Source organism: Pteronotus mesoamericanus, unplaced genomic scaffold, assembly GCF_021234165.1.
Source record: "Pteronotus mesoamericanus isolate MK-2021 breed Mesoamerican mustached bat unplaced genomic scaffold, CSHL_Meso_final contig_181, whole genome shotgun sequence".
In the NCBI taxonomy this organism is placed as follows: Eukaryota; Metazoa; Chordata; class Mammalia; order Chiroptera; family Mormoopidae; genus Pteronotus; species Pteronotus mesoamericanus.
The window spans coordinates 5,189,177-5,213,601 of NW_026555077.1; the positions used below are offsets into that span (position 1 = coordinate 5,189,177).

General features: G+C 33.9%; 1 protein-coding gene across 3 annotated transcripts in view; it reads left to right on the forward strand.

Annotated features, from left to right (window-relative positions):
* DNAJB4 (DnaJ heat shock protein family (Hsp40) member B4) overlaps positions 1-24,425 on the forward strand; it is a 52,674-nt gene that overhangs the window by 26,380 nt on the left and 1,869 nt on the right. For 2 of the 3 annotated variants that reach the window (XM_054566893.1, XM_054566895.1), the window contains exons 3-5: positions 4,443-4,502; positions 16,196-16,437; positions 23,019-23,587. In XM_054566893.1, coding sequence (XP_054422868.1) covers positions 16,227-16,437; positions 23,019-23,587 — 780 coding nt within the window. In that variant the 5' untranslated portion in view covers positions 4,443-4,502; positions 16,196-16,226. Of the gene's footprint in view, positions 1-4,442; positions 4,503-15,944; positions 16,438-23,018; positions 23,588-24,425 lie in introns of those variants that run through there. The other variant, XM_054566892.1, reaches the window with a different exon arrangement.

A 24,425-nucleotide genomic window follows, 5' to 3' on the forward strand; every position in this document is an offset into this window, starting at 1 on the left:
TCACTAACCACATGAAGCCATTAAGTACCTGAAATGTGGCTATCTGAATTGAAATACTGTGTGAAGCATAAAATTCATACTGAATTCTGGAGACTTAGTATAAAAACAAGAATGTAAAATAGCTTACTAATAATTTTTATATTGATTACATGTTGCAATGAAAATGCCTTGGGCTAAATAAAATACATAATTAAAATTAATTTCATTTTTTAAAATCCTTACCCAAGGGTATAGTCATTGATTTTAAGAGAAAGAGGAAGAGGGGGAGAGAGAGAAAGAGGTGAGAGAGAAACATCTGTTGGTTGCCTCCCATACGTGCCACAACTGGGGATCAAACCCGCAACCTAAGTATGTGCCCTTACTGGGAATTGAACCTGCAACCTTTTTTGGTGTATGATATGACACTCCAACCAATGAGCCACACTGGCCAGGGCAATTTCACATTTCTTTATACCTGTATTAAAGTGTGGATTCTAGAAATGTTTAAATTATATACATGTTTTTCATTTGTAGCTTGCTTCATATTTCTGTTGGACAGTGCAGCTCTATATTATGTGATCTTTCAATATAATCAAAGTGTATAATCAAATATCAATTTATAAGATCCACTTAAAATGACCTAGTAATTTTATAGTTTCTTTTTGCTCTCTTATTCAATATGGAAAAGTACGTAGATAACACTTTATTTTAATTGATCCCAAAATACTAAGAAAGTATGAGATGAGCTTACAGTACATTCACTAGTCTGCTAGTAAGTTTTTCAGTGACTTGTAAAAGAGGGTAAGAAGGGCAAGTTGTTCAGTGCTATTTTATTAGGATACATTTTATTTATTTATTTTTAAAGATTTTATTTATTTATTTTTAGAGAGAGAGGAAGGGAGGGAGAAAAAGAGGGAGAGAAACATTGATAGATGGCCATTTTCACTCCCCGCCCTCAACCAGAGACCTGGCCCACATCCCAGCTATGTGCCCTGACAGGGAATTGGACCAGCGAGCTTTTGGTCGGTAGGATGACACCCAACCCACCGAGCCACACCAGTCAGCTCAGAATACATTTTAATACCACAGAATAAAGCAAGTTCTATACTTCCAAAAAGGAAATGATTTTTGTAAAGCATAAAATATTTGATACCTGGCTATCTCCAGATAACTTTAGTAATTTTTATAAACTTATTAAAGCAATTTTATATTATCTTTTTATTTTGAGAGTATATTTATTAAAACTGGACAGTGAAACAAGGAAGGACTTAGGATAGAAGAAGCAATTAGAGCCTAGGCGGGGCTGCTTTGGCTCTCTAGAAATGTTGTAGGAAAGAAAAAAAGCCTATGTGGGGCTACTTTGGCTCACTATAAAGTCAGAGTAAAGGGGCCTTGGGCGCAGGTTCAGGGGTTAGCCTGGGATGAGCTGCCAATGCCCCCTGCTCTCCTGGTTGCAAGTCTTGTGGGGAACCTTAGAGTTTAGGAAATGCATGCCTGAGAGGAAAGAAAGACATGGGTGTATGCTCCAGGGGGAGAGAGTGCTATTTTATCAGTTGTTAAAAACATGTATTTAAAAAAATTCTTGTTATATTCACCTGAGAACATTTTTTTCATTGCTCATAGAGAGAGAGGAAGGGAGAGAGAAAGGGAGAAAGAGAGAGATATCAAACACTGGCCTCCCCCATGTTCTGGAACTGGGAGTCAAACTTGCAACCCAGGCATATGCTCTGACTGGTAGTCGAGCTTGCAACTTTTCAGTTATAGAACGACATTCCAACCAACCAAGCCACACCAGCCAGGGCTAAATTTTTCTTGAATTTTATTTTAAATATTTTTTTGTTAAGACTATTAAGTAAAATTAAATGTGTACATTTTATTATAGTGCTATAAATTATAATGTGCTATAGCATAAAATCAAGCAATGACACGGTATCAAAACTTGAACACTTTGGGAAATACTAATTTAACTGTAGTGATAAAGTATTGGGAAATTTAGATGATAAAGACAATTAGTGCAAGGAGAATTATAAGTGATAAAGCTCTTCTTCCTATCAACCTTTTTAGGTTAGTTTGACATCTTTTACTGGTGCTCTTGGACGCTTACAAATGTTAATGAAACTTTGTTAAGAATGCTTTACATTACTGCGAAAACAAAAAAAAAGTAATTTCACTAGCTTCAAAACAAATTGGCAGTAAGAAATGGAGCTAGCTTTTAACATTTGTTTCAAAGACCTAATGAATTAGCACTTTTTGAAGAACATGAAAGAGCAGTCATTAAGCAAAAAAGAAAAAATAGACTTTCAAAACTATCTAACCATAATTTTTTTTTGGTCAGCTTCCTAAGGAGAGTCTTCTAAATCCTTTAAGCTGACCAGTCTTTTTGCTATATCAAATACACTTTAGGCTCTTTTGCCTGTGGGCTTCGTGTTCTTGGTCCAAATTGCAGACCCCTGCTCCCAACCTTGCTTTCTTTCTTTCTAAATTCTATCAGTCTTTCAAGATATCCTGCTCACATTTCTCTTTCCTGAAACCTTTCCTACCCCCATCACTCCAGCCCAGGCATGAGCATGTAATTAACATTTACATAGTATTGTACTTTTTATAATTCCATTTCACATATTTTCTTTTTTTATGTCATTCTAATGAGGTAGATGATGTTATCCATTTTATAGGAGAAATGCATTGAGGCTGAGCGAAGTAAGTGATTTTTTCAGAACTACGTAGATACTAAATAGCAAAGCTAAAAATGCTGGAACCAAATCTTCCAGCCTTCATGCTCTTTCCTTCTTGATGACCCCTTAACTCCTATAATAGGTACATAACACCTAATTGGCCATTAATTGATTAAGTGTTTATTGTCTTTATTTTAAACTTATTAGCTGTAGACTTGAAGGAATATGTACAATATGTTGGGAAAGAGAATAAATGGGAGAGCTGAATAATATTTCTTTTTGATAAAGAATCAAAGAGGTCATTAACATCTCTTTACAGCCCATTTGCTAAAACATTCACCTTTTAAAAAGCATGATACCCACACTTGCTCCTTTTCCTCTAGCCAAAATAATTACCTATCTTAGTGCCAAATTTTTAGTATAATTTTTAACTCACAGCTGAACAGCCCCGGTTGGTGTGGCTCGGTTGGTGTGGCTCAGTTGGTTGGTGCATCATACGGTAACTGAAAGGTTGTGGGTTTGTTTCCTGGTCAGGGCATATACATAGGTTGTGGGTTCATGTCTAGTCTGGATGTGGGCGCATGTGACCCTGAGACCTGATGCTTACTGTCCCTGGTCTGGGCACATAGGGGAGGCAGCCAATCTGTGCTCCTCTCTCTTTTCCTTTCTCCCTTCCTCTCTCTCTTAAAAAACAAACAAACAAACAAACAAAAAAACCAATGAAAAATGTCCTCAGGTGAGGATTTAAAAAAAAAAATAGCAGAGCTAAACAGAGAAGCCTTCCCTGACCACGTTGGCTAAAGTAGCTGCTCTCTGTCAATATCTGTCTTAGCAACATTTAAAACATTAAAAAACTTTAAGCTATTTGAAATATTTCTTTATTACTCGTTGCCTTCTCCCACTAGAATATGAGTTGAATGAGAGCAAGGATGTTGTCAATCTAGTTTATAGCACAAAGCACTCAGTAAATATTTGTTGAGTGATTGAGATACTTTATGAAAACTGTTCACTATGACATTTATCTTTTAAAACAAGTTTTTGTTAGACCATCAAATAGTACAAAATGGGCATGCAAATTCTGTTTACTGCCTAATTCCACATACAAGTCCAAATTACTATAATTACTTAAAGAAAAACATTTATAGTTAAGAAACAGGATTTCTAGAATAATTTAATTTTAAATAGTGGTGGGTTTAAGCTCATGAAGACACTTGCTTTAAGTTTATTCTTATGACTTATAACCTAGACAGTATAAGAAATGAATTTCTTCAAAAGTTTCTTACATATTTTCTCTAAAGTTGTATTTGTAACCATGCCAAAACTTTTAGGTATTGTAACTTATGCTCAAAGTCTGAAGCCTTTTCACAGGAATGAGAATTTAGAGTCTGAGTTCCAAACTTACAATCAAGACATTTGCTATAAGGAATCTATGATAATGATGCCTTTTAGTGCTTGAAGGCATTTTAGGAAAGTACAGTCATCCCCTGGAGGTTTGGTCCCATGACACCCCTGGAAACCAAAATCAGTGGATGCTCACATCTCTAGTAAAAAATGGCGTAGTATTTGCATTTAAACTATGCACATCCTTGTGTGGACTTTAAATCATATCTAGATTACTTATAATACTTAATACAATGTAAATACTATGTAAATTGTTATACTGTATGTATTGTTTAGGGAATAATGACAATTAAAAAAACTATGTACATGTTTACAAGCATTGTAAACCTAATTATATAATACATGTCAGCAACAATATAATTTCTTCTTCCAAATATTTTTGATCCACAGTTTGTTGAATTCACAGATTTGGAACCCATGGATCTGGATGGCTGACTAGAACATGTAGAGGTAAGATATAGTCTATTATTAAATCGCCAGTAGTTTGATTATATGTAATCACTTAGATATTATCTAAAAAGTAGGCCAAATATTAGAACAGATACAGCCTATTACTCCTTAAGTTTATGTTAACATTGTAAGAATATCATAGCTCACTAGTAGATTGCTAGTTATAGAAGAGCTCTTTGAATTATTTTTAAAAAATTCAATATCAGATGTGTGCATATATATAGATTACATATGAGAAAGCATATGGAAGTATTTGATAAACTATATTGTACAAATGTTATTTTTATGGGGAAGACATAGGATAGTTATTTTTTAACACTGCCTAAGTGATTCAAACTCAGAGATAAAGGTCTGAAATGGAACATGTAGGAGGCATGGTCTTCAAGGATGCCTGAGTTTTAGGGGGCTGATTCTGGTATTTACATTAATGTTTTATACCCTGGGACAAGTGTAATAGCATAAACAATAAAATATAGTTTAAAAAAATAAATATAAATCACTTTTTATTGATTACAAGTTGAAAAGGTAATATTTTGGATCTACTGGATTAAATAAAATAGATCATTAAAATTAAAAAAGGTTTTATATCAAGTAAAACTTCTGAGATGTAAAGGGAGATGATTTGTCAATAGACCTCCAACTGGTAGCAAAAATGCTTATATAGTTTAAAATAATGAAAACGACTTGTATATCATTATATGAATTTTATTTCTTTCATTTATATCTTTCATTTATATTTTCTCATCTTATTCTCATTATAACCTTTATAAGTTAGGATTTTAGAAAAAGTAAGTGATTTGCCTAAGTTACTCACCTACTAAATAGCAGAGGTGAGATGAAAATCAAGCATTTTCATTCGTAAGTCTTTATTTTTAATTTTTATTATTTTTTTATGACACATTAGCTAACATTTATTCTCTATTTGGATTTCCTTGGTTTTTCCCTAAAGTATTTTTTAAAATATATTTTATTGATTATGCTACCACAGTTGTCCCATTTTTTTCTCCCCTTTAGTCCCCTCTACCCTACACCCCCCCTACCCTGCATTCCACCCCTTAGTTTATGTCCATAGGTCATACATATAAGTGCTTTGGTTTCTCTACTTCCTATACTACTCTTAACCTCCCGCTGCCTATTTTGGACCTACTATTTATGCTGTTTATTCCCTGTACCCTTTCCCCCATTCTTCCCCATCCCCTGTGTTTTACTGTTCATAGTTTTTTATCTTCTTTTTCTTAGATAAGCCCTTTTAACACTGCATATAATCAGGGATGATGATGAACTCCTTTCACTTGACCTTATCTGGAAAGCACTTTATCTGCCCTACCATTCTAAATGATAGCTTTGCAGGATAGAGGAATCTTGGATATAGGTCTTTGCTTTTCATGACTTTGAAAACTTCTTGCCAGCTCCTTTTTGCCTGCAAGATTTCTTTTGAGAAATCAGCTGATAGTCTTTGGGAACTCCTTTGTTGGTAACTGTCTCCTTTTCTCTTGCTGCTTTTAAGATTCTCTCCTTATCTTTAACCTTGGGTAATGTAATTATGAGGTGCCTTGGTGTGTGCGTCCTTGGGTCCAACTTCTTTGAGACTCTTTGAGCTTCCTGGATCTCCTGGAAGTCTATTTCCTTGGCCATATTGGAGAAGTTCTTGTCTCCTTCATTATTTTTTCAAATAAGCTTTTAATTTCTTGCTCTTCCTCTTCTCTTCTGGCACCCCTATAATTCGGATGTTGGAGCGTTTAAAATTTTCCTAGAGGTTCCTAAGCCTCTCCTCATTTTTTTGAATTCTTGTTTCTTGATTCCATTCTGGTTGAATGTTTATCTTTTCCTTCTGCTCCAGATTGTTGGTTTGAGTCCTGGCTTTCTTCCCTTTACTGTTGGTTCCCTGTATATTTTTCCTTATTTCACTTTACATAGCCTTCACTTTTTCCTCCATTTTGCAACCATATTTAACCAAATTTAGTGAGCATCCACATTACCAGTGTTTTGAACTGTACATCTGATAGGTTGGCTATCTGTTCATCACTTAGTTCTGTTTTTGGAGCTTTGATCTGTTCTTTTATATGGGTCATATTTCTTTGTCTCGTGACTCCTGTTACATTGTAAGGGATGGAGCCTTAAATATTTGCCAGGGTGGGGCAACCTAGGTCACTGAGTTGTGATGCTGTCTGTGGGGGAGGGGTCCGAGAGGGAACAATACCACTTGCTCAGCTCTCGGAGGGCTTCCAGTCACTTCCCCTTCTACCCACAAGCAAATTGGGCCCTTCTGGTGCTGATTCCCAGGTGGGTGGGTTTGTGTATGCTCTAGGACCCTGTAGGCTCTCCAATGGACTCTCCTGTGAGGCTGGGAAGTTGTCCTGCTACGGTAACCCCCACAGGTTTTTACCTCCAGAGGGTTTAAAACTTTCTTTTCCTGTACTGAAACGATGAATTGTGCAGTCTGTCTTGCTCCCCAGTTGTTCTCCTGATTTATCCGCACGCAAATGTGGGACTGCCGGCTCTGGCAGCTGCTGCCGAGCCCACCCAGTCCTCCAGCTGCCACCTTCCTGCACGTCTTCTCTGCCCCTCCTGCCAGTCTGGATGAACATTTCTTCTTTAGCTCCTTGGTTGTCAGGCTTCCACACAGTTCCATTTTCTGGCAGTTCTGGTTATTTTTGTTTTTAAATTTGTTGTTATCCTTCTTTTGGTTGTGCAAAGAGGCAAAATGTATCTACCTATGCCTCCATCTTGGCCAGAAGTCATCTTTCTTTATGTTTTACATATTTGTAACCTCTTTATGCTAGTCTGCTAATAGGATTTTAATATTCAATGATAATCAATAGTTTTCCCTAGACAACTTTTAATACTTTAATAATTTGAAGTATATGAGGCAGCAGTGGAAATTAATGCTAGAAAGATCTGCTGACTCTAAAATCAAAGATATACTCATATATTTTAAAAATATAAATACTGCGCTTTTTTCCATTTTTTGGTTTTTTGGAATAATTTTTAATAATTACTGCTGACATACAATATTATATTAGTTTCAGGTGAACAGCATAGTGATTATACTTTTACATAACTTATGACATGATCACCCCAATAAATCTAGTACCCATCTGACACCATATGTAGTAATTACAATGTTACTGATTATATTCCCTATGCTTTACTGCATCTCCCTGTGACTATTTTGTAACTACTGGTTTGTACTTAATCCCTTCCCTTTTTTCACCCATTCCCCCCAAACCCTTCCCATCTGCAAACCATCAAAATGTTCTCTGTATCTATGAGTTTGTTTCTGATCTGCTTCTTTGTTTATTTTGGTTTTTAGATTACACATATGACTGAAATAATTTGGCATTTGTCTTTGACTGTCTGACTTATTTCACTCAGCACAATGTTTTCCAGGTCCATCCATGTTATTGAGGATAGCAAGATTTCTTTTTTTTTTATGGCTGAGTCATATTCCATTTTATATATGTACCACTTCTTTTTATCTGTTCATCTATTGATGGACACTTAGGCTGCTTCTATATCTTGGCTATTGTAAATAGTTCTGCAATGAATATAAGGATGCATGTTTTTTTGAGTTAATGTTTTTTATTTCTTCAGATAAAAACCCAAAAGTAGAATTGCTGTGTCCTTCTTTGTCTCTTGTGATAGCCTTTGTTTAAAAATCTGTTTAGTCTGGGAAAAGTGTTGCTACTCCAGCCTTTTTAAAAAAATTTGTTTCCATTTTCATGGAAATAAGAGGATATTTACTTTCGGTCTATGTATATGTGTCTTTCGATCTGAAGTGAGTCTCTTGTAGACAGCATATGTAAGGGTCTAGTTTTGTTATTCAGCCACCATATATCTTTTGATAGGAGCACTTAATCCATTTGCATTTAAAGTAATTGTTGATAGATATGTGTTTATTGCCACTTTATTACTCAGTTTTTAATCTTCTTGAAGGTCCTTTAACACACTGGTTTGGTGGTGATGAATGTCCTTAGCTTTTTTCTTGTCTGGGAATCTCTTTTATCTGTCCTTCAATTCTGAATGCTGGATAGAGTAATCTCAGTTGTAGATCCTTGATTTTCATCACTTTGAATATTCTTGTGCTAATGCTGTCTGGCCTGCAAAGTCTCTGTTGAGAAATCAGCTGCCAGTCTTATGAGAGCCCACTTGTAGGTAACTAAATGCTTTTCTGTTGCTGCTTTTCAGAGTCTTTTTGTCTTTAACCTTTGGTGTTTTAATTATGATATGTCTAAGTGTGGGCTTAGTTTGTCTAAGTGGGCTTAGTGTGTCTAAGTTTGGGTTTATCTTGTTTGGGATTTTCTGCATTTCCTGGACTTGTATGTCTGTTTCCTTCAACAGGTTAAAGAAGTTTTCTGTCATTTTTTCAGATAGGTTTTCAGTTTCTTGCTCTCTTTCTTCTCACACTTGATGTTGTCCCTCAACATCAGAGGTCCCTCAAGCTATCTTTTTTTTTTTTTCAATTCTTTTTTCTTGTTGCTGTTCTGATTAGGTGTTCTCTGCTTCCATATCTTCCAAATCATTGATTTGATTTTCTGCTGCATCTACTCTAATGTTAATTATCTGTATCCTTCATTTCAGTTATTCCATTCTTCATTTCTAACTGGTTGTTTTTATATTTTCTTTTTCCATTTATATGTTTCCTATCTCTTTGTTGAAGTTCACACTAAGTCCATCTACTCTTCCTCTAAGTTCATTGAATATCCTTTCAACCAGTGTTTTGAATTCTGCATCTAGTAGGTCGCTTGTCTCCATTTTTTTTCGTTCTTTTTCTGGAGTTTTGTTCTATTTTTTTTTTCATTTGGGACATGTTTCTTTGTTTCCTCATTTTTGGCAGCCTCTCTGTGTTTTGTTTCTGTGTAATAGGAAGAATTGCTATGTCTCCCAGTTTTGGTAGAGTGATTTTATATGTTTGGTGTCCTGTGGGACCCAGTGGAGCTATCTCCCTGTCACCAGAGCCAGGTGATACATATGTGTCCTTTCTGTGGGTTTTGTGCCTTCCTATTGTAGTAGAGTCTTGACTGCTGTTGGCATGTTAATATGAGGGATTGATCTTCAGGCTGATTGGTTCTGAGGACTTGTAATGACTACAGTGGAGGAACTGTTGTGCAGGGGCTCACCCTATGGAGCAGGATTCACTGAGCAGGGCTCTTGTACCTGCTGAGCCTGCCCTTTGAGTATCTTGTTTACGGAGGTGGTTGGATGGTGCTCTGATGAGGCCTGAATTTGCCACAAGTTGTGTTGGTTCTCGGGCTCTTTGGGAGGTACAAGACAAGGTCAGCTGCTTCCTGTGCCCTGCCCCGGGCTGCCTGATATGAGCTACAGAGTGATCAGCAGATGGTTGCTACTTGTGCTGGGCTTGGAAGGGGCTAAGCTGTGAACTTAGGCCCACTGTCACTAGTGTTGGGCTTGAGACGGCTTAGCAAGAGGTGTGGGGCACACCAAGGCCGGATGCTGCTTGTTTGGGGTTTGAGATCCTTTGAGAGGTTTTAGGAAAGTCTGAAGCATAAACCAAGAAAGGTCATTTTGTATGGAAAAGCTACTGGAAGCAACTTGGATGGGTGTGAAAATTGGGTGTCATGGAATCTGAGGGAAAACCAGGACACGGTGGACAGTGTTAGCCAGGTTGATATGAACTCAGATATGGTGCCTGCCTCTGCTTGCAAGGAGTGAGCTCATCAAAGGAACAATGGCCTCTGCCATCACTTGTATCTGGGAGAAAGCTGCCCGCTAGCCTTTGCCCCAAAGCCAGACAATTTATTTCCTCCTTCTATGTCTCTGGCACCTATGGAGCTGCTGCTTGAGCTCTGAAGCTCAGAGCAAGTGAGTCAATCCGTGAGTAAGTCTGTGTGTGGACTCCTTAAGAGGAACACTTGGAACCCCAGGGTCCTCTGTGTCACTCAGCCACAATCTCCCCTGGTTTGTTATGCCAGAAGTTATGGAGACTTCTCTTCCTGGCACTGGAACCCTGGGCTGGGGAGCCTGGTGTGGGACTGGAACCCCTCACTTCCCAGGAGGGACCTCTGTAGCTGAGATATCCCTCATGGTTTTTAACCATCACACCCTGCCCATTCTGAGTCTTTGCCCCTCCTACCAGTCTTGATGTGGCCTCTTCTGTATATCCTTAGTTATAGGGACTTCAGACTATACTTCAAATGGTTCTCATTGGTGATTATTCCGTTGTTTAGTTAGAATTTTGATGTAGTCTGGGAGGAGGTGAATATAGTTTTGACCTACTCACCATCATGACCAGAAGTCATTTTTTATTAATTTTTAATATTAAAAATTTTTAAGTAGACTTTATTTTTTAGAGCAGTTTCAGGTTCATAGCAAATTGAATGGAAGGCATAGAGATTTACCATATACCACCTTCTTCCCCATATGCTTAGCTCCTCCCCTCCAAAATCTCCCACTAAATATACATTATTTACAATTGATAAACCTATATTGATAAATCATCATTCAGAGTTCATAATTTCCATTAGGGTTCACACTTGCTGTTGAACATTTTATGGATTTGGACAAATGTATACTGACATATGCCCACCATTTCAGTATCACATATAGTAGTTTCACTGCCCTCAAAAATCCTCTGTACCCCACCTATTCTTCCCTTCTCACTAACCCCTGGAAATCCCTGATCTTTTTTATTATCTCTAGAATGCATACTTTTCAGACTGGCTTCTTTCACTTATTTAGCAATATGCAATTAGGTGTCCTCCATATCTTTTCATGGCTTGAAAGCTGATTTTTTAAAAATTTAGTGCTGAATGATATTTCATTGTCTGGTTGTACTACAGTTTGTCCATTTACCTACTGAGAGACATCTTGGTTGCTTCTAAGTTTTGGCAATTATGAATAAAGCTGTTGTTAACACTCCTATGCAGCTTTTTTTGTGTGGACATATGTTTTCAGCTCCTTTGGTAAATAAATACCAAGGATTGCCATTGCTGGGTGGTGTCATAAGTCTATGTTTACGTTTGGAAGAAAGCACCAGTCTTCCAAAGTGGCTTTACCATTTTACACTCCCACCAACAATGAATGAGAATTCCTATTGCTCCATATCCTTGCTGGCATTTCCTCTGGATTTTAGCCATTTTAATACGTGTGTGTTTTAATATACATTTTCCTGGAGACATATAATATGACAGATCTTTGTATATGCTTATTTGCCATTGAATATGTCCTTTGGTGAGGTGTCTGTTAAGGTCTTTGGCCCATTTTTTAGTTGGGTTGTTTTCTTATTGTTGAGTTTTAATAATTCTTTATATGTTTTGGATAACAGTACTTTATCAGATATCTTTGGAATTATTTTCTCCTAGCCAGTGGCTTGCCTTTTCATCCTTTTGACAGTGTCTTTCTGTGTCTAGATTTATTTCTTTGCAAGTGGATAACCAGTTGTTCCAGCACTATTTAGCCTTTGCCCCTTTGTCAAAGATTAGTTGTCTATTTATGGGTCTATTTCTGGACTCCGTATTCTCTTCCATTGATCATTTTGCTTAGTCTTTAACTGATACCACACTGTATTCAATGATGTATTTGAAACACAATGCACTGGAAATACAACATACGCATTTGTACTACAGTGAACACTACCTATGTGAAATTCTGGATGTTGAAATTTTAACAGAGTCAAAATGGGTAAGTAGCAAATATTAACTGAATTTTAGAAAAGCCATTCATTCTTAGCTGGACAGGTTTTTTTGTATGTGGATGGAGTGTATGCCTATAGAAAGGACATTTTGTTATACATATGGTATAACTTTTTTCTAAACAATTATTTAGTTCATATGGTGAGTAATTGTCATCACAATAACTTCGATAGTGCTCACTATGTGCTGGTCACATTTAAGTACATCACACATTTCTCTCATTTAATCCTCACAACAACCTTATCAAGTTTGTATTAATGTTAATCACATTTGACAAATGAGGAACCTGAAGCACAGAGAGGTTAAATTCAAGGCAATACAGCTAGTGAGTGGTGTTGCCAGGATTCTAATTCAGATTCTCTGGCCCCACAATCTGCCTCTAATGACTACACTATCAATATTCTCTGGTGCCACCGTAGCAAATTTTACAACTACTGTTAAATACTTATTTTTAAGATTGTATATTCAACTATCTAAAATACTGTTAACAAGGTATAAAAGAGCCTCAGTTTTCATATTCTTGGATAAGAAGTGGCAGGGAATGGCAGTCATGATTTACTAATAACAATCATTAAATGAGAAATTTCAGGAGTAAATATACTCACTTAAGAATTAAATATTGACAGAAAGGTTTTTAACAGGAACATAGGTAAAATATTAGAAATTCATTTGTCTCCAAGTATTTAACTATGATGATCTGAATTTCAATAATAACTTTTTTTTGAGACTTTAGAAGGCATGCTTCTTTATACTAATTTATTATAAACTGAGAAATGATATGTGAATTGGAGAAAGAAAACTTTAAAAATTGTCTATGAATAAAGCCAAAATAGAAGGTTAAGATAGCATCGTATGAATGACTAGTTACATACTTTTAGTTTTTTGTGGTTAAAATTATCTTTATCTCTCATTCTTATTACCTAGATATAGTTAATATTTGCTTTTTTCTCTTATATTTAGTATTTGAGCTATGATTATAAAACAAAAAATCTCATACTTTTGTTAAAATAATTTTTCTGTATTTATTATTAAAGCATAATATCCCAAATAAGAGCTTTTTAAAGTTATAGGAAACAAATATAATATCATTAGAATTTTTACTTAATCCTGACCCATACATGACTCTCTGAAATAGAGTGACACATTTCCCCCAAATATATTAAGTGCTACTAACTTTGATAAACAAAATACTAAACACACTCAAGTGTTCTGGTTTGGTTGAAAAAAATGAAAATCATCTCTTTAAAATAGAAATGAACTACCTCTACCCCCAGCATGAGAACTTGACCCTGTAAACTATAAATATTGAGAAGAATGTGACTCTTTGTAATTTTCTTTTAATAAAGGGAAGTCTTGTGTAATGAATTTTCAACCTTTAAGTGGTAGAGGAAACAGCCCAGTCTGAAAAAGTGAATGTAAGAGTGAAATGTCTCTAAAATACTATGTAGTTTAATAATGATCATATTAATTTATTACTCTGTTGCATCTAATTGCAATGATTATATTTGTATACATAATAATTTTATTCTTTGAATAATTTTCTAAGGACAAATTTATAAGTATGTTATTTACAGGGCTTCTAAAACCATTTTTAATAACTTCCGGAATGTTTGAAAAAATTATTTACAAAGCTTTTAGTGTATAAGTATCTACTCATTATCAAAAGCTAGTAAGTTGTCTTAAAGTCCTAAAATTTCTTCCTTATTAACTTGAAATTTCCAAGTTGAGGTGAATTCTTGCCTTTCAACTTTAGCACCATTGTTCTTTTATGTGTTTAAGATATTTGAAGAACTATAAAAATCCTTTTATCACTCTTTTCTACATGTGGAGAACCAGATTTCTTTAATTTGTTAATAAATAATGCATTTCTGAGAAATATGAAAAACCTAGTCTGTTCTAAAATCATTTAATATGGTAAGTCCTTATAATATTTCTAGCTCTCTGAAAATTATTAAATGAGGTAAAAATCTACTTCTTTTCTTCTCAGCATTACTCACCAGAATAATTTAGTCTTTTCATAGATAGTAATGTCAGTGTTTCTTTGGTAATGACTATCTGAAGGAACTCTCTTGGAAATTAGAATAGGTGGTTTTTATTATATTTTATCAAACTCAGGTTGCAAGTCCCTGCATAGGACTCCAAAATACGCATTTTTTTGTTGTTTTTGAGTTAAAATGACTTTGTATATTAGTATTTTTTCTATGTTTTTTTGATTTGAACATTTATCTTTTGACATTGAGTAATTCTTGGTGGGACTAAAAATATGCTGAATAGGCAGTGAGGAGGCTAGATAAATGTTATTAATTTTTAATACCAAGGTGTTTTTAAAAGTAGAGACTTTTGAGAAATAGGAAATGCTAGCTGTTAAAATGCACAAGGTGAACATCTGAAAGAACTGCTGAATCATAATTGTAAAGCTGTTTGGCATATAGAGTAGGTGTTCCCTACTTAGAGGTTAACATGTGATCATCACCTTTTTATTGTACTTGAAACATATACATATATTTACTTTCCTCATAAATGTGCTTTTTTAATTTTAAGTTTATGGACTTAAGATACTTTTGTATAAGGCTGTATGCAATTCTTTTTTCTATGCAGTTTTTTGACATTTTCTTATTAATCCATTTTTCCAATATTATACAAGAAATGGGAACATTTTTGAAAAGATGAGGAAACCATATAGGAAATAAAAGATTAGTTACATACATTGAAAATATTTCTCTTAAATATCAAAAAAATATATAAAAAGCAGGCATCAAAATGGTATATAAATGATATGCTATAAAATTTGTTGATAAAAAAATACAAAACTACAATAACCATAAATATGCATAGGAAAAAAAGGATTAGAAGGAAATAACATTAACATTCAAAAAGGATTATCTAAAGTGGTATGATAGAGATGTTTTTATTTTAATCTTTTTTTCTTTCTGTTTTCCAAAATCTTTAACAATAATTGATATTTATAGTTAGGGATAATGTGTTTTTAAAAGAAAAGATGTTTCTCATATGACTACCTGGTAAATAGCTTTCCAGATTTTAAGCTGATCCAGTTGAAGTCTCGTAAGAAACCTGAGTATTTACTGTCTGTAACTGGATACTTTTCTCCTATCTTTTCTATAGCACCAAAGTTCCTTAGTGACCCTAGGAATGCAGGTGTCTCATTCTGTTTTAGTTGAAGAAACTAAAGTCAGAAATGAAAATTCCATAATTATTAGTTTGCCAGAACTATTAACTTTTGTATACTACAAAAAAGTATTTAAAAATCATTAGCTAAAATCATATTTTTTAAAAATTCTATTTAAGTCCTTTAACTTGTTTTAAAATATTGCTTTGAATGTTTATGATAAAGCATTTTTACAATGTGAAATTGGTGTATTGACTTCTTGATATTTTTGATTGATAGAGCCCAGGGTTTTTGAAAATGACACAAATTTTCTGAAAATTTTATTTTAAAGAAACCATATTTTAGTACTGTATATCTTACATTTGAATAACTTGAAATTGAAAACCTAAATAAGTTCATGGGTACTTTTATTTGTATAATGATATAGGATACTTAATAGCTATATTATTTTTGGTGCTTTTTACCTAGAATGGAGTTTAAAAAAATGTGTACTTATGACATTCTATGCTGAAATACTGTTTTCTTAATCTATTTGGCCTCTTAAAAAGGAAATTAAAATGGTAGAGCCAGAAGGAAAATGAATAGTTAATCCTGGAGGAGGAGAAAACCTAGCTCAGTACTTTGACTAGCGGCAGCTGGGGAAGTGACGTCCTGTAGCATTTGCTGTTCTAGAAAGTACAGAGACACGTAGTGAAAATGGGAGGATCTAGAAGGAGGCTGTCTCCTGTGTAGTGTATATTTATCTGTAAGTGAGCTGTTGGGGAAGGAATTAAATACGGAGAGGCTGTCTGCTTGCTGCCTTAAAACAGCGAAGCTGAATTGCTGATTTGCTTTAACTTTTAAAATACCCAGCTTGGTTTATTTTTCTTAGAATCGTATTGCTAAGACTGGGGACGCTGTTTTCTTTCACAAAGGGAAATCTAAGTTCATTTCAAGGCATTCGAAATGGGGAAAGACTATTATTCCATTTTGGGAATTGAAAAAGGAGCTTCAGATGAAGATATTAAAAAGGCTTACCGAAAACAAGCCCTCAAATTTCATCCGGACAAGAACAAATCTCCTCAGGCAGAGGAGAAATTTAAAGAGGTCGCAGAAGCTTATGAAGTATTGAGTGATCCTAAAAAGAGAGAAATATATGATCAGTTTGGGGAGGAAGGTAAGTATTCTGTGTATATTTTTCTGTCTCTCAAGCTGAATGTCTTTCTCCCTTTTTCTTCCTCTTTCAATCTTCTGGTTACCATTAAATTAAATTATTAGACATATCAAAAGTAGAAAGATAAATAATGTATAAAAACAAAATTTTACCTCTGATCATATAAATATTACATGACTGTGAATGAAATATACTTGTTTGCCTTTTTTAGATTTTGGCATTTTGCAATATCCATATTCTACCATTAGATTTATAATAGTAACATCGTATATTTGTAAAGAAACCTTAAATTCTCATACACATTAATGAATTGTGTCAAAAGTCTTATGCAACCTGTTTTATTTTTTAATGAATTTTCTGCCAGAACCAGTAAAGATCCTTCAGTCATTTAAAATCTTATGATTGCCGGTTCAAATACTAAGTAGTTTATATTTTATTCACAAAAACAATTTTTTTTTGCCTTTCCCATAGCAAAGCTAGTTTAGCCTGAACAAGAGAGTCGTCTCTCTGAGAAACAGAAGGCCTGGGCATTCAGCTCTAGTTGTTTTGGCATTCTGCCTGGAGAGGAAAGAATTTTCCTGATGTCATAAAATACCAGAACAAGTTTTTAGCTTAATTGTAAACAGTAATTGTGTGCCAAGAAAATGAGAATTCAGAAATACAATTTTTGACCTAAAATGGCCACTTAGCACAATTAATGATTTACTTTTAGGTGACATTATTTCTTTTGAAATTTTACTATCCCAGTTCAGAGGAGAGAATGACAACTTCCCTTTCCTCTCCCTGCTATACTTTTGTTTCTTGCATTGTGAGATCAGAAACTAGTTGAATAAAGTGAATGGGGTATTTAAGATTCTTTTATAACTTTGGATTTTAAATTAAATTTTTCTGTCATCTCCATGAAAATGCAGCTATAACATAAGTCTATTTTAAATTGCTAATGAACAACAACAAAAGTACTTTAATACCTACAACTTCTGGGGTTTTCCATTTTTAAAATCAGGACTAAGTTGTTTTATTATTTTTCCCCAAATGTTCTCTTTTAAATTATTGTAGTTATGAAAACCACTTTTATTATTTCTTTTCTTCTTTTATTGCATTTAATGTATAATTTTCCTAATTAGAAATATATCCTAAAATACAGTGAGACAGTGACTGCTCGTTTTGAGTTAAAAATTAAATTTAGATAAGCAGGTGAGTAAGTGTTGAGGATTTTTTTTTCCTTATTTTTCTTTTTGATCTGAGTTGCCAAAAATTGCAGTTTTTGCTGTTAGTTTTGGTGTGATGAGGACCTGCAGTATTAGGTTCTAATAAAGTAAACATTGAAAAAAGCAAGTAGTTGGCAGTTTAATCCTGCTTGCTCCTATTGCCATACTACTCAAAATGATATAGTTCATCTCAAAAGCTAAATAGGATTATCAGATACTACTAACAGTGTACTATTTTTGAAGAACTTATTTTTTGTAATTTTGTAAAGAAATCCACAAAATAAAGGGAATAAATGGTGATAGAGGGAGACTTGACTTGGGGTGGTAAACACACAATATAGTTGATGTATTATAGAATTGTACACATGAAACCTATATAATTTTATTATCTAATTTAGCCCCAATAAATGTAATTAAAAATAAAATCCACAAATATAAATTCCCATGGAAAAACAGATACCTCCTGCTTTAATTCATATCTCACTGATAGCTCAATTTTTTCTATGACTAAGCCATAAGACTTAGTGTTTACTGAGGATATTTGTCTTCAAAATTTTCAAGTCACCATATGGTACATTTTTCTTCATATAACATTACCTTCTGATAATATTTGTCTTGAGTGATATTTCTCCAGTTTGATTTTTACTGATTGTCATCAGTAAGTTTATTAAAAAAACCCAAAAACCAAAAGCAGGATCATCTATGTGCCCTGAATTTTTTTTGTTCTTTTTTTTTTTTAAGATTTTGTTTATTTTTAGAGAGAGGGGAAGGGAGAGAGAAGAGGAGGGAGAAAAACATCATTGTGTGATTGCCTCTCACTCGCCCCCATCTGGGGATCTGGCCTGCAATCCAGGCATGTGCCCTGACTGAGAATCGAACTGGCAACCTCTTGGTTTGCAGGCTGACACTCAATCCGCTGAGCCACACCAGCCAGGGCTTTTTTTGCTCTTGACTCAGATAATTTATATAAGCAATAGAAGTAATAATGAGGGGAGAATAAGTTTTTAAAGTTTTTAAATAATATTTTAAAAATTATTCAGAAGTATTTTCTAGTTATGATACTTGAAAATAGTTAAAGTAAAAATTACTGTATTTGAATCTTTTTTTTAGAAATTATTCTTTCTTTACAGAAAAACGTATTTGCCCTTTATTCAGAATGTCTCATAATTTTTTTTTAACTTCCTTTAGATACACTGTGAAAATGTGGGAAAATATTTTTCTTTTTGTCTTTCATGGATCTGTTCATGCCTGCAGGCCTGGTTCTATGGCCCAGTGGGTTTCTCTGACAGTAATAAACACTGAATTTTATGACTGCAACCATTACTAATTTATCTGATATACTTTTTAAAAATTATTACACTGTTTCAAGGTCTGATACAGTGGGAAGGAACCATGAACTGAGAAGTATATGAGTTGAATTTGCTAAATTACATATTTAGGAATTTAGAGAACTAGTGATCCAATTTATTGATGGTGTGAAACTCTCCAATATCCACAATTTTAGATGCTATATTTTTTAAAAGTTGGATAGAAATAGAGATGTTTTAAATTTACTATGTGACCCAGTAATTCCACTCCTAGGAATCTATAAAAGAGAAATGAAGATATAGGTCCACACAAAGACGTAGATGTGAATGTTCATAGCAGCATTATTTGTAATGATCTCCAACTGGAGATAAGTCAAAAGTATCATGATTTGGTGAATGAATAAACAAAATGTGATATATACTATGTATGTACTCCCTAACTCATGTGTGCACACACAGTGGAATATTACTTAGCAATTAAAAGGACCAATTTAATGAAATCTGCTACGTACATCTTGGAAGAAATTCAAAAACATTGCTAAATAAAAGAAGTCAGATGTAAAAGACTATATATAGTCTATGATTCCATTTATATGAAATATATGGAAAAGACAAATTTGTAAAGAAAGCATGTCAGTGGTTGCCTAGGGCTAGAGGTAGGAACAGGGATTAGCTATGAATAGAAGCTAGAGAACTCTTTGGGTTGATGGAAATGTTCTGTAACTATTGTGGTGATGCTCGCACAACTCTCCAACTTTACTAAAATCATCAAATTGTATATTTTCAATGAGTTAATTTTATGGTATGTAGTAAAATTTATTTTTAAAAAATAGGAAATTTTCCACATAGTAAAACCATTTGAAAACAAAAAACATAGATCTACAGAAATTTAAAATTTGATTTTGAACCAGTCTCTCCCCGAAAGTTTCAGGTTTAGTTCTGCATTGTTCAGTGGATGTCAACACAAGTTTGTATTAAAAGACTAAAAACAATTTTTAATAACACATCCTTATAGTATCCTAGTTCTTTAACATTTCTTTATGCCTTCTTTTTTTCATTTACTGTTTATGGTTTAATCAATAACTTTAAATACCAAAAGGTAGTATTTATATGATTAGACTTTTATTTAGTACGTTAATCTCTATACCCTCTTCTTTGATTTTTTTTAATCAACTGGATCTTTTTATTTACTATATATTTCTAAAAGTAAGTACATTGGATTTTTATGAATTAAAACTGTTTAAAGGATCTCATATTAGTGTCTCTAGGTCTTGCTATTAAACTGGATTTTTACATTAGATCTTCTTAATGTGAGGGTTATTTTAAAGTCTTACTATTTGTTCTTTGAAGTTTTAATTCTTCTCCAAAGCACCTTCTTTTGATAAACTTTTAGTCAACTAACTGGTGAAATTCTTTGTTGTGGGTAGTATCCCAAAGACCCATTTGTTTTTGGATTGTACATTGGTTGGTTGGTTGTATTTTAAATAACAGCAGTCTTTCTAAAGCATAAGCAAATGTTGATTGTAGAGTGCATTCCTTGATCACACAAAGTGATGCTGGTGTTTGGGAACATTTTGAATAGCAGAGGGAATCCAGTTGAATTTTAAAATTTTCCCTGAGCTGTTAAAAAGTACATAATAAAAGAGTTGACTGTGTAGTTGATGGCATGCCTACTACAATTCAAGTGCTCAGCAGTGTGATACTTGCATAATAGTTCATGTTATATTGTAGCAGTGTGAATTTTGGTTGAATTTTCTCAGTCGTTTTAGTAGCCTTGTCATTCATCTGAGCAATGTAGTTGACTAGTGTCAAGGAAAAACCTCAAGGCTTCATTGGAGGTTTTTTGTCAGCTTTGATACATGTCATTTTACATAGTATGTGAATCTTCTCAGGGACTCTAATCCTGATGGAGTGACTGTTTTTGGCAAGGGAGGAAAGGGATTTTAGGGGAAAGCCAAATCCATGTTTTTCTTTTTACGAGTTCATTATGGGTTCAAACATTTAGATTTTGTCTTGCAGAGGGTTAGATTGACAGCTAATTTACTCGTTTTACTTTCTTTTTTTAAAGATTTTATTTATTTATTTATTTATTTATTTATTTTTAGAGAGGGGAAAGGGAGGGAGAAAGACAGGGAGAGAAACATTAGTATGTGAGAGAAACATCTATTGCTTCTCTACATCGGCCAACTGGCCCACAACCCAGGCATGTACTCTGACTGGGGATCGAACTGGTGACCTTTCATTTCACAGGTTGGTGCTCTCAATCCACTGAGCCACACCAGCTAGGGATAAATTTACTTTGTTAACTTATAAATTATTATACTGAGTTATATTTGTGAAATGAAAGATGAAGTAATTTAATGGTTTTGTCACATTAGTTATGACTTTGAATTATATACATACCCTATCATTTAAAAAAATCTGTATTAGCTTTTATTTATTTTTTTAACATTTGGAGTTGTAAATTTACCTCTAAAATTTAATTAGAAGAAGTTTTTAATTAGTTGCATGTTAAAAGTTCTTGTCCTGTTTGTACTTACCATTCTCTTCCTATAAGGAATATCCCTAACTGCTATTTGGATATATTATTCAAAATATATTTTGACAATTTTCAGATTATTAGATTTCTCTCCAGATTATTCATGGATGAAGGTAAAAACTGAAAGACCAGCTAAGACTGTTGGAGGAAGTAGAGTACATGTATACTTTTTAATGGAAATACTAAAGTAGAATAAAACATGCAAAACTAAGCCCTGAGTGAGTCGAGTAGAATTTTTTATTATTAAATATCTCATACATGTATATGTATGATTATGCTTTATATTGCTTTGCTTCTGTCTCTTCTCTATTCTGACACTCAAGATACCTCTTAAAGTTTGTAATATGTAGGAGTATGTAGGAGATCTTAAGAATAGATTATTCCCTTTATTCAGTAAACATGTGTGCCTGTCATTTTCAGCCCTGTATGCAAGAACAATGCAAAAATGAATACAATATTTCCTGCCCTCAGGTTACTCGCTATTTGAACGTATTAGGATCTCTTAATCTCTGAATTTTTCAGTTATAATTTTTAGATTCTGTTCCTGCTTGTTTCTTTGGTCAGGAATACCCATATGGCTCATTCAGAAAGTTTATTGATACTGTAATGATATAAACCCTTGTCAGCATTGGTCCCTTAAAAGATCATTATATTATTGTTTTGTGGATTTTAGTAGAATCTTTCTTTGGTATGTATGGACATGATGATTCAAATATGTAATCTCTTGTAAGCTACATATTATTTAGTTGAGCCTTAGAGAACAGGGTCAGAGGGTCACTGACTTGTCTGGAGTGGGTTGTCCACAATAGACAGAAATAACCACTCCAAAAGCCTGATGTGTCAGGAAGGTTTACAATTCTTTATTCAGTCTTATATTTAAATGCTGTTCAAATTAATTTATCACACAGGATGCCTAGATGAACAATTTTATCTGGGATAGTGATAACAATATTAGTGTCTAAAAAACCATTTTTCATATTATTAGTAGTTTTCAGCCACAGAAAAAGTTTTGTTTTAATTCTTAAACAGTAAAAGATGATCTGAAGTCAAACTTGTTAGTATGAATATGGTATTTTGTATTGCTGATGGTTGTGGTCATTGATGATAATGGTACTTAAAGATTTAGGGTGTACATTTTGCATTGATTACTGAAGACCTTTCAATTGACATCTTTTAAAACCTTAAGTTTATACACTTCAGAGTGTCAAACCAGTAGCTCATGAGGTAAGGGTTTCTGAATTTTTATTTTCTTATTTATCTGTGTAGTGGAGAATCAGGAATAAATTATCATTAAAGATGGGTATTTGGAGGAAGAATTTGAAGCTAAAATTTTAACTTTGGATGGAACAATCAGGAGTTATGTAGCTGTTACATATTTAGTTATAAGGCACTTCTGGCTGGTATGAATAAATTACAACCCAAGTTGGCTAAAGTTTATTAGTAATACAATTTTTGAAAGATCGATACAATTTTTGCAAGTTTAACATTCAAGAGTTGCAAACTTTATTTCATGCTTATCTCTTCATTTAGGGTTGAAAGGAGGAGCAGGAGGTACTGATGGACAAGGAGGTACCTTCCGGTACACATTTCATGGAGATCCTCATGCCACATTTGCAGCATTTTTTGGAGGTTCCAACCCCTTTGAAATTTTCTTTGGAAGACGGATGGGTGGTGGTAGAGATTCTGAAGAAATGGAAGTAGATGGAGATCCTTTCAGTCCCTTTGGATTCAGCATGAATGGATATCCGAGAGACAGGAATTCTGTGGGCCCTTCCCGTCTCAAACAAGATCCTCCAGTTATTCATGAACTTAGAGTATCACTTGAAGAAATATATAGTGGTTGTACTAAACGGATGAAGATTTCTCGAAAAAGGTTAAACCCTGATGGAAGGAGTTATAGATCTGAGGACAAAATTCTTACTATTGAGATTAAAAAAGGTTGGAAAGAAGGCACCAAAATTACTTTTCCAAGGGAAGGAGATGAAACACCAACTAGTATTCCAGCAGACATTGTTTTTATTATTAAAGATAAAGATCACCCCAAATTTAAAAGGGATGGATCAAATATAATTTATACTGCTAAAATTAGTTTACGAGAGGTAAGAAGTAAAACTTAGCTTTCTAACACCAAACAATTATACATCTGATTCTAGGAAAGATAAACAACAGCTGAGATTTATGTAATGTTTATTACACATTTTTAAAAATTCTCATAAGAACCCTCTGGTAGTACTATTATATATCTTTTATGGATAAAATTATATATTCAAAGTTTAGTTATCTATCTTAACAATTTAAATGCCAATTTTAAGTGCTAACTGGATTATGTACTATGAGGCCTAATAATGACCTAACTCTACTCTGTTTTTACAAGTATGATTTATGAGATCTACAATACGTCCTCACCTTAATCCATGCATAAGATTTTTTTCCCCCAAAATTGTTAATTTGGAGTAATAATTATATACCAAAATTATGTTAAAATACAAAATAATTTAAAAAGGTATTGCTGTAATACATGAGTTCTTATTTGTTCTATTTTTAGGCATTATTTCTCAGATTATAATTCTGCAAACATGGCCATGTCATTTCCCTGCTTAAAATTCTTAAATGACTCCACATAGCATCTATCATAAAATCCAAACTCTTTAGCTTAACATAAAAGGTCATATTAAGTCTGGTTTCTACCCATTAATGTATATGCATTTCCTTAAGCTTGCTCTATCATTGTCTTATGTATGTCTATGTCATTGCCTGAGCTCTACTCTGTGGAACACTGTTGTTCCTCTTTCTGCCTCAATACCAACTGCTCGTCTAATGTTTAGGTTAAGCATTCTGTACTCCCAGAAGCTAAGAGGGTAAGTTGTGTGCCCCTTCTCTCACAAGAGACTTCTGTACATACCTCTGTGCCAACATTATACTGTATTATGATTACTA